At 44.8% G+C, this 11161-nt stretch overlaps 1 protein-coding gene across 1 annotated transcript; it reads right to left on the minus strand.

Moving 5' to 3' along the window:
- Window positions 1-1013: 1013 nt before the first annotated feature.
- BTG1 (BTG anti-proliferation factor 1) lies at window positions 1014-3618 on the minus strand. Its single transcript, XM_066319267.1, has 2 exons — window positions 3471-3618; window positions 1014-2294 (listed from the first exon to the last, which is right to left on the minus strand). Exons 1-2 carry the CDS (start codon window positions 3616-3618, stop codon window positions 1930-1932), a joined length of 513 nt encoding a protein of 170 aa, XP_066175364.1. The 3' UTR covers window positions 1014-1929.
- Window positions 3619-11161: the final 7543 nt, after the last annotated feature.

The raw sequence follows: 11161 nt of genomic DNA on the forward strand, positions 1-11161 counted from the left end.
TATAACCAGCTATATTAGAGATCAGCTATATTACACAGACATGAACTGGAGATGCATTACTACTGTCTAATTGTAAAGGCTCATTCATAGTTGAGCAGGAGCTGCAATAACTCCTGGCAAATCTGATGCTCAATCCTCCCATAGCTTGCAAGCTTGGCTGGCAAGTAATGATGGCTTTCTTTTCACTTGGAGCATCAACAGAGTTGCTGTGACTGAAGTGACCAAGGCAGGCAGGCCTTTTATTAAACACCCAACAGAACAAAGTACACAGGAGATAAGGAACAAAAAAAGTCTTGAGTTTTACTCCAGCACTTTACCAAGTGTAAATAGAGTGGTAAGGAATTTCTCTCGAGTGTATCTGCTGTGCTGTATACAAATGACATTAGTGTGGTGCTTAAGCGAATCACATCTCTACATCATTCATTAACTATGTATACACATATAAGTACGGGCTTCTCACTTCGCCTCAACCAACCTTTTAAGTTTGGGAAAAAAGATCAACATACCTTTTGTTGAATCCAATCTTAATGATTTCTAAAGTGAAAGTCTTGCATCTGAAGAAAGCAAAAGGCAGCAAGCTGCTCTTAAGGCTATGGGACATTTGTCCCAACTCTTATTTTGCAGGGAATCCATCAGGTAAGAACTGTGAACTCCTGAGCAAGTAGGTCAAAATGGACATTTAGGTTTGCTATATCCTTCATCAGGAAGCCAAGTAAACTTTAATCCTCTGGATTTATTCACGTCATCTTTGGTGGATGTTATTTCTGTACCTTTTCCTCATATCCTGGAATTATTTCCACATTGACTGATTTTACAAGGTTTAAAGTGTTATCGTGTTCCCCTAAACTTCCCAAGCATTTATATGTGAGGTCTTCATTAATCCAGGCCTGTACCAAGTGTTCCCTAGCATCAGGGTGCCATTGATGTTCTTAAGCCTTTATAGTACCTATTTCATGTCTACTGTGAGACAAAAATAATTTAACTGGTCCTATGTAATCACGACAAGAGATTAATTAAAATGCCAAGATAGGAAACAATTTATTATAGAGAGAAGAAAAATTTCTCATCCAAAATATAGAAATCTGTACAACTTTGCCACAATCAATATACATGAACTGTACAAATTTACACCAGTTCATAATTTACCAAATAAAAGATGACTAACAAAGTTCACAAAATAGATGGTGGTTTGTGGAAAAGACTTTTACCCAATTAAGAACAAGGAAATTACAAACCAGACCTCCACTTTCTAAAAATAAGAAGTTTACTCAGTCTTAGAAAACTACAAGCTAGCAAATGTACAGATAGCTGGCTGGTGCTAACACCACAGTTCAGACAGTGTCTTTATATGGTCTTTTTAAAGCCTGTTGCCACGGCAGATTCTGATCACTTGCTACTTTTGAGGCCAATGTAAAGAACTGACCATTTCCCCAGGTCATTCTTACTATTTTATCTTATGTACATTTATACACATTTGTAAGTGCTAGGTAAAAGTCTGAAAATTAAAATTTCCAGTACTATGGTGTTCATAAGTTTTGTTACTGAGCTGCCAAAAATGCTAACAATTAATAAATGTAATAGTGCAAATTTGCTCTGCAAGACCTACTGCAGAGAATCACTTTATAAATACAGATCGGGGTTGAAAATTGGTGTAGAAATTAAGTCAGGTGTCTTGGAGAAACTGACACTTCCTAGATCTTCTTACTTCCTAGCAAGCTGCAATCATTTTGACTCACAGGCTATTAAATCACTGAAAGGTACTGTCCAAACTATGGCACTGTCACTTTAAAGTATACCACTCTAACGTGTGCCAGATCTTCACAGCTGTGACATGGTTTAAATTCCATAATCCATCCCCAGAGGTGCCCACCCAAAGCAAAAACCAAATTTATCCATCCATTTTAAGGTGATCCATCCACAGACTATATCTTAACCTGATACAGTCATCATATTGTAGCTTTTGGAAGGGCTAGTTCTGCCCAAGAGAAGTTCCTCCTTACAGCTTATTCTGCTGTCTACCATTTGCATGTTGGTGTTACTTTGGCTACCTCCTGCTGGTGCAGCTTCATACAGCACACAGATGGAGCCATCCTCTCCAATGCGATAGGACACTTCGTAGGGGTCAACCCAGAGAGTGAGTTCGCTCGGAAGAAGCTGAAACAGTTCCTGACTGCTCAATCCAATCCGCTGTGCTGCCTGTCCAATGAGAGGATCCATTTTATGGTTGATCCGGATACATCGGTAACCTGATCCCTTGCATGGCTTTTCTGGGAACCAGTGGTGTTTATAATGTTCTATAAAATAAAAAAACAAAACATTATCCTCCTTAATTCTGTGTTGAAAGATACACACAACGATTACTGGTCTCTTGCAAATTTCACACCTCAAGATCTTAAAAAGCTTATTATTTCAGCATCAAATTACTTGAAAAGCCATTATAGGCTTTATTTCGCCTGATGATTTACAAAAGTGCAAGGTCCCTTGGGAAGCACTGGTACAAAGTTACTGTTTTGTGCTACTGTATAGAGAACAACATCCATAACCAGAAAGGAGCAAAAAGCAACTTCCTGGCATTCAGAAAAATAAATATGAAAATACAGAAAGGATTACAGACATAACAGAAAAATTCAAGAGCTTCAAAACATCATGAACCAGATAGGAAAGAAAGGACCCTTTCCAGTATCCTTTTGAGATCACACCCATGCTTAGCTTCTCACATTCTAAGAACACCCGAAACTAACTAGGGAGGAAGCTGGGCAGCATTTACCGACTGACTCAAGCTTTATTTCACCACTGCTCTTCCCAGCCTGTTTTCCATGGCGAGAAACCAAGGACTTGACTTACCTCAGGAGTTTTATCCCACCCAAAACCCCTCGACCTGAGGGTACTTGTAGCTACTATCGAGCCCACTGGGACGCAGGCTTGAGATTACAAAACCCACAGGGCAGCGAAAGAACCGTCGGTATTTGCTCCTAACCGGGGCTGTGGGCGGCTAAGAGACGCTTCCAGAAGAAAGGGGAACCAAGACTCATCGTCCACCGATGAATTTTACTTGACAAAAAAACCCAACTTCCGAGCATTTTTCTTTCTGGAAAGCGGGTGGTTTGAGCCCCTGGCGCGGAGCTCACGCCCGGGCTGCTCGAAAGCTTTGTCTACGGAGTCAAGGACTGAGGGGGGGCGGGGGGAGCCGCCTGCGCGACGCCCGAGCCCCTTTTGTTTACAACCCGCTCATGTCTCCCACACCCGCCGGGGCCGGCTCGGCACGGAGGGGCCCGCAAGGGGCGAGCCACGGCAGCGGAGCCCCAGGCGTCCCCCGCGGAGGGGCTTCAATCCCTCGGAGGGGCCGATCTTTCCATTTCCCCCTCTCCGAACGCCCGCGGAGCCGCCTGCACCGCCGCCAGCTCGGCCCGGCCAGGCGACCCGCGGCGGAGTGGGGGGAGCGGCTCCCGCCGCGCCCACGCCGCCCTCACCTGCCAGCAGCTCCTGCAGGCACTGGCTGAAGGTCTGCAGCTGCCGCTCGTTCATCAGCCCCTTGGTCCGCAGGAACTTGGAGATGAAGCCCACGGCCGCGGCGATCTCACGTATCATGCTGGCCCGGGTGTACAGGGCGGGATGCATGGAGGCGGCGGCGGACGGCAGCCAGCTCTCCGGGGCGGCCGGCGCTGGGGAGGGACGGGTCGGGACGGGGCGCGAGGCGAGCGGCGCGGGACGGGGATGGCGTGGCTCTAACTGGGCGCGGAGCGGGCGGCAGAGCCCAGATCACATCCCGAGGGCGGCAGCCTCCGCCTCCTTTTCCTACGGCAGGGGGGCGGCGGCGGCAGCAGCGGCGGCCGCGGCAGCGCTCCCCGCATTTCCTGCGGCGAGAGACGAAGGAATCTACCCGCCCTCCGCCGCTTCTTATACCCGCCGCCGACCGGAAGTGGCGTCATGGCGCCGGGGCGCGTCGCCGCCAATCCGGCGATCGCACCATCGTGACGACCGGTGGCGGGGCGGGGCCAGTCGGGGTGGGTGACGTAATCGGCTGTAAACAAATAGAACCGGGGGCGCGCGCAGGGGGGGGTTGGTGTTGGGGGTCGCGTGCCCCCGCGAGGGCCTCCGCGTGCCGGGGCGCGCCCCCGCGCTGCGGGGAGCCGCGTGCGCGGGGTCGGGGCGCGCGCCAGTGCGGAGCGTCCCCGCGCGCATCGGCGCGTGCAGGGCGCGGCGCCGGCCGGCGGCGCGCGCGGCCGCGCGCTGTCTCCGGGGAGCGCGGAGCCACGTCAGCGGCGGGGGCGGGCGGGGCCGCGTGCGTGCGACGGCACCTCCCCACGGCGGGGCGGCCCCGGAGCCGCGGTGGTTTGTGCCCGCAGGCGGCGGACGTGATGTGTCTGTGCCTCCTCTTCTCAGAGCGCAGAGGTGCTCGGGTGGCACCAGGCAGTGCCCGGCGGTCCGCGAGCCCGAGCGTGGTGCTTCCTCACGTTTGTGAACCGTGGCCTTCAGACCGCGTCCACAGCGGGGTCTCCGCCGGGGATCTCCGCGCAGAGCGCAGCTTTCCCGGGCAGCCGGCGGCCCCGGGCCCTTGTGGCCGGCGAAGCCTTCCTAGAGGCCTCCGCCGACATCCCGGAGCAGCGGCTGGCCCTCACGGCCGCCGTGCGCCCTGCGCGTTCCCCATCGCGCTGTGCTGCTGGCCCAGCTGGCCCGTCACAAAACCCCTGCGGAGAGGGATGTCTCGGCTAGTGGCTGCCCAGAAGAGTGTCAGGCTTTCCAGTGTTCTGTCTCCCTTTTTGCTGAACAAAAGGGGAGAGGAAAGAAACGGCATAAGATTTATGTTTGGTGTAGTTTATTTTGGGTTTGTTAACGAACACAAAAGTGTAGCTTTTTTGGTAGAAATCTTACTCTTTCCCAAGGGTTTGTGCCCTGCCCCCTTGCAAAGCGTCGAGTGAAATGCAGCCTGATGCCTGATATTTGCATGTGTAGTTCTTACAGTCAACGATGTGAAATTAGCCCAGCAAAGGCACACACAACACACAGTTTCTTTTTCAGTGAAAATAATTCACTAATGAAAGATGTAAAAATACGTGTGTGAAATAATTTGAATACAAGATGAAAGTAAACGGGATTTTTGCTTATCTGGTGTGAGAGATGTAACAGTATAGTGCTTTTGGTTTTTTTCTCTGCACACAGCATCTATTTTGTCTTAGGCTGCCAGCTTCAAGGGACTGTATTTGAATCTATACACAAGGGAAATCTGCAAAACACCTTCAAAAGATGATCCCAAGAGCTCAAACTCACAGCTTTACTGCATGCTAAAAATGTTGATGTGGGTTTTAGAGCACAGTCTTATCCATTTTCCCCATACTAACTTCTGAGTATTACATTAACAATCATTAACTGACCCTCTGTTCTATGAGAAGAGAAGAGCTGCCAACCTGGCCTGTGCTCTTGCTGCTCTTCAGCTGCCAGCCATCCTTTCTTCTCTGTGCTTCTGTGGCATATGTGAGGTATATCCAGAGCTGCCATTTCTGCTCTGTTCTTAGGCTGGAAAGTGCTGTGCTCTTTCAAACCTTGAAGCAGAAGATGTTCTCTCCCCCTTCACAGCAAGGTCCATGTCCTATGGGAAACTGTCACTTGTGCAGAAGCAATGTTTGAGCATTGCAATCACACTAAAATAATTACTGGAAATACTTCAAAAAACAACAAAAAAATAATATAACGTTTCCCACCTTTGCCTGGACCTGAGCTTTTTTATCTGGGCCACTTTCTCATCTCTTTTACCTAATGCCGTCCAGAATCAAGTGTTCAGAAGGAGTTTTAGGAACTCTCAATTAGGTAAGTGGTCTTATGTAGTGGCACCCCAAAACATGAGGTTTAAAAAGCTGTCCCCAGCCATAACTGCCGTGGACAGCAAGGCTGGCTGATGGTTCAGATTTGAATTATCCCCCTTGAGTTGTGCTTTTAAGGATATAATATGGCAACATGTGCTTCATGTCACACTCAATGAGAGGGGGAGAAACTTAAAAGATCCTTTGTTACTGTTTTCTTCTTAAAAAAAAAAAAAAAAAAAAAAAGCTTTCTGGACCATCAAGGAGTTCCTCTCAAATCTCTTGTGAAGTCAATAAATTCAGAACTTTGTAGCAATCAAGTTTTCATGGTTCCTATTGATTCCAGATAGTAACAGCATGTATAAAACAATCTTCTCTGTGGAAAGGGTAAAATGCTGTGGATGCAGATCCAGTCCACTGGCGAGGAATGAACTGCCTTGGTGTTCATTGCTTGCAGCCACCAGGTTGTTAAAGTGTAACTTGAAGGCCAAGACTTGAGATGCCTGCCAGAGGATCTCTTCCCTATCCATGGGTGTGAACAAGTTAACTGGAGCTGCTGATGCTGTTTTCTCAAGCCAGGCAAGTCCATTTCCATCTCGGCACTATGGTAGGACAGCAGAGGGGCTACTGTTATTTCTGGCGAGTAAAATTCTCCCAAAGTCCCTCATCTGTAAAGTCTGCAGGCTCTTAATTGATGAGGAAGACTTTGGCATGCAGCTCACAGCATCAAGCAAAGTCAGCCTTTCTTGGTTGGACTGTAATGGAGAGCATCAAACAAACTAACCATAAGTTAGCCTGTTGCTGATTTGTAACTTAGTTTCCTGCCAGTTGCCAGCCGCGCCTCTCTGAACTTCGGCACTTCCACATTTTGGGATATATGAAGTGGTTCCCAGCCGTCTACTCCTGTCCCTGCAGCTCCAGACACAGAGGAGGCACTTTGCCTGCTTAATAGCACAAGATGCTCACTGATACATTAATGGCAGGATGCTGAAAAAGATAAATTTAAGCATTTAAGAACTGCCTTATTCAGCCCATCTGATACTTTAAATGAAGCAGAGGCCCTAGGGAGAAAAAATAAAGAAAAAGTGTATGTGATCATGTAATTAAAGACTGGATCATAATGGATATGCACAGCAGGGTTGAATTAAGGTTATACTGGCATCCCAGCTCGTGGTATTTCCTAACTTTTAAGAAATACAGTGCAACCTTTACAACATTTATTTCATGTTGTTTTGGCAGGATCTGTTTCTTGACATTGGTTTGGAGAGAGCCTAGCACTTTGTGAGTTCTGTCATAATGGAAATAAGCCATGGAAATACACTTTTATCTGTGCCACACACACACATACACACCCTGCAACTATTGCAACATGCTCTTTTCACAGCTTTTTCTGAAGTAAGCTACTGAGTGTTCTCTATGGTAAGCAGAAAGATTCAAGAGTTCAGAGGTGAACAACTAGTTACTTGATTTAAAAAACAATTGCTCTAGTCTTAGGGTCTGAATTAGTATATATTTGCTTAAGAAAATAAATACACTACATATTCAACGTGGGTATTTTTTCCTGTTTGAGAACTTATTCCTGACAGAATAAGAAAATACAAGAAAGTGTGAAAGCGTTATAGGCTTTTTATGTGGTGTCTTACTAAAGCCTTTCAGTATAGAGAAGTGTTAAGTCTCTTCTCTTCCTGTTTCGATGTCAATTCTAGATAATTTTTTGCATTGTTTGCTTGACCTAATAAAGAAATAACAGTTGAGAAATAATTTATTTCCAAAAAGCAGTATATATGCCTTAGATTGGCATAAGCTTTCTCTCACCTGTAAACTGAAGAATACTGGTTGCAATATGTAAAATACAACAATAATCCATTCTATGTAGAGTTTAGTTTTAGCATAGGTTGATGTTATTAAAATGCCGCAGTATTTTCATCATTTACCAAGTATTTGAAAATATATGAGAAGAGGTAGTGTCTTATTTTTTTCTTTATGCAGAAGGAAGCTTTCCATGGGATGCTTCAAAGTATTTTTTCAATATTTTAGCCCTTTTCAGTCTTTGAATATGCAGTGGCAGGTGTAGTGATGTTAAGTTGCTGCTCCAGGAGGCAGATGTAACCCAGAGTCCATAGCCAGCCCTGCATGCCATGCTGCTCCTCAGGGGACCCCATGGCCTGGTTGTGAGTTCCCACCTTGTTGTGTAAAGTTTTCAAGCAGACACTCCTCAAGCTACAGTGGTAACATGGTGATATTTCCTCCCTGGAAAAACTTTGGCTCCATGGCTTGCTTGTAGACAGAGACAAAGCAGCCAGCCCCTCTCACTGCAGGTAAGTGCCTTTACCTGCCTTCCAATGGCTGTAAGGCTATTTTTCCCTGGAGACTTGAGAGCAGGCTGTCATTCCTATTGTGTTGCCTATTGTATTGTGTTGTAGAAATGTTTGGACTTGAGCTCAGGCTCATACCTGGGCTTAGAAATGTGGTATGGATCGAGCCCACTGGCAAAGCAGCACTCTGCAATGGGGAGGGGGTCAGGGCTTTTCAGCTCCAAATGTAACCCTGTCTCTCAACCCAGCATTCTACACTGCACATAACTGCAGCGTTGGAGCAGTGAGTGTTTCATCCTGAAAGTGTGGGGGTGAAGAAGTCAGCCACATATTCTTCCAAAGTGCGGAAGTTTCACATCTGAAAGGATAAGATAGACTGGTAGGAGTTAGAGAAAGGGCAAAAGTCTGATTTGTGACCACACTGGGAACTTTCCTCTCTCCCTACAACATGCTTATGCTTACACGCAAACCCACACGCTTGCAGTCTGTGTTTCTAAATTGGTCTATCAGACAATGAGTTCCTCAAACTCACATAAGCAGGGTCCTGTTTAAACAAGTGGGACTAGTTCCGTAAGCCAGAGTCCCATTCTACAGTCCAGCAGTTGTTTCAGAAACAGTTCTGCCCTGCAGGAAGTTCAGGAGGGGATGGAAAGTCTCAGAGGGGCAAGGGCAGGCTGTCAGCATTGGTCATAACTATGACATGTTTATTTCAGGAAATCCATCTCATGACATCCTAAAATGACCAACTTTGCTGCACTTACTCCATACAGAAAAAGGTTTGCTCTATGGGGGATATGCTTGCATTCAAAGGGGCCACTCACTGAGAAAATATTCCTTGTGGCATGAGCCTCAAGTCTGGCCAGGAAGATTCAGCATAAGGCTTTTCCTATGCTATTTCTTTGACTTCAACAAACAACATGTGACAGCATGCCCATGTAGCAGATAAAAAGCAAATTCAGAACCTAGTATTCTGTTTTGCTTATAAAGCTGATTTTTTTCCTGAATGGGATAGTAGCAGTGTGGCAGCATGTGCAACACTTGTTTTTAATAAAGCAATCATAGTTTGTATTCAGTAAAAACAAAAATTTAAGAAGACAATAGAAACATCATTTGAAAGCTTGTCCATAGAAAGAACTACTCACCAAAGCTATACATTACCATTATTACACATTCAGGTTTTCATTTTTATGTACTTAGGAATTAAACAGGATAGAATAATCTAGATGAGATAAACAGTCATTCATTGCAATCCTGAATGGAAGTTGTTAACAATAATATTAAAGTGAAAGTAGTTGGTAAGTGAAAAGAATGATTCAACTATTTGTTGTTGTGCTCTGCAATCAGATGATGTAATCTCAAATTCCAAATTTTTACCTCTCCTGTAGCTTTTCGTAGTAAAACTGGGATGGGCGGGATAGTAAAGGGGTTTATAGTTCTCTGCTTCTCAGGGCTTTATTTTTTCTGGCCTGCAATATAATTTTAGGAAGACCTGAAATAATTCCAAACACCTTTGTCTGTGGTGGCTGCCTTCTGGGCTCTTGCACTGCCTGGTGACTGCCAGAGCAGCCTGTGTTGCTCAGCATGGGGCGCTCAGTCACCCTATGGTCAGGCAAAGGAAAAAACAGGAATTTTTAATGATACTTTTATAGCAGTATTTCCTGACTTTTAGAATTAAAACTGTGACTGCCTGCAGATTTGAAGTGCAAATTCCATTAAAATACTTAAGGATTTTAAGAAACCAATATGTTCATCCTGCAAGTATTTTTTTCCTTAGTATTTGCATCTTATATACTTTGATTGATGATGTAGTAAAAAATCTAGGCATATTTTTAAAATCTTTTAATAAACATCTGAGAAAAACCCTTTCATTTATTTTCCAATGATGTCGTAAAAAATTATTAAGCAGCTTTATTAAGATTTGTGATTTGGAAATCAAATACACTTTTAAATAGATGGCTCCTTTGGAGCAGTTATTAAGTAGTAACAACCAAACCTTCCCCACATCTGCCTGTCTCAAAAATGCATCAAAATAGCAAAACATGGAGATGTAATGGTAACACTGGAGATTTTAGGCCAGGTCTGTACAGACCGCAAAGGATATTGCCTACTATGCACTTACTAAAACAGGAAAAAAAAACCAGTAAAACAGTGATTGCAATATTTACCTAGACATAAGCACCTGCCTCACTACATTCCCAACATCTCTCCACCAAAGCTGGATGTGTGGGGTTTTTGGCTTGTAAATCAGGTGTCTCTGTATGTGTTTCATTTCGTGCAGGGGCTGGCTTTGGAGGTGAAATTATTTCATTTTAGCTGCTTTTTGTACTTTTATTATGGTCTGTCTATATAAATCCTGCAGTGAATATTTTGCTACAAGAACAGGCACTTATCTTTTTCCCTTATTTTTTTCTAGCCAACACTTGCCAAAACTTATTTTCTTTACCACTGTCATTTGTAGTCATGGCACTGCTCCTATTACAGCTTTTTTTCTCCTTGCAATAGTATTAACAGGCATTTTAATCAGTCTCAGACAGAATTCTCAAGACAAAATTAATATAATTAGTTCTCTAGGACAGATTTGGCAGGGTGAAGGAACATCACATAGAGAGTCTGTGTCATTACCTCTCTTTGAGTACTGAGAGATATTATCAGGTGAGAAAAAAATTAAAATCACAGCTACACAGTTCTTACCTGACTGTGTAGTTTTATATACAGTGCTGTTCAACTGCATTTATGGGTGAACACTTCAATCATGCTCGTGTGAAAGTGTGGTCACTCATCCCTTTAATGGGATTCTAGTGCATGTCGCATGCCAAAAATTAAACTGTTTGGCTGCCCCACATGTGATTTGAATTCTTTCCCCAGATGAGATGAAGAAACCTGAACACTCAGTAACTTACTTTCCTGAATTCAGTCATGTGAGTAATGTCCATGACAATGATAAGATTATCCTTATAATTGCAAATGAACAGGGTTGTGATTTTAGGGCCCATAGCCCAAGACTTGGAATATCAGAGCTCCCACTGGTTTTGCTTCTTAGAGATGTGC

The sequence above is a fragment of the Sylvia atricapilla genome, chromosome 5, assembly GCF_009819655.1.
Source record: "Sylvia atricapilla isolate bSylAtr1 chromosome 5, bSylAtr1.pri, whole genome shotgun sequence".
Taxonomy (NCBI): domain Eukaryota; kingdom Metazoa; phylum Chordata; class Aves; order Passeriformes; family Sylviidae; genus Sylvia; species Sylvia atricapilla.

What these genes read in the sequence shown, in the direction of transcription:
- BTG1 (XM_066319267.1), bottom strand. Translation starts at nt 3,618, where the DNA reads ATGCATCCCGCCCTGTACACCCGGGCCAGCATGATACGTGAGATCGCC. An exon ending in CCTGCAGGAGCTGCTGGCAG is followed by an intron (nt 2,295 to 3,470) that starts GTGAGGGCGGCG and finishes TTTATTTTATAG; the next exon opens with AACATTATAAACACCACTGG.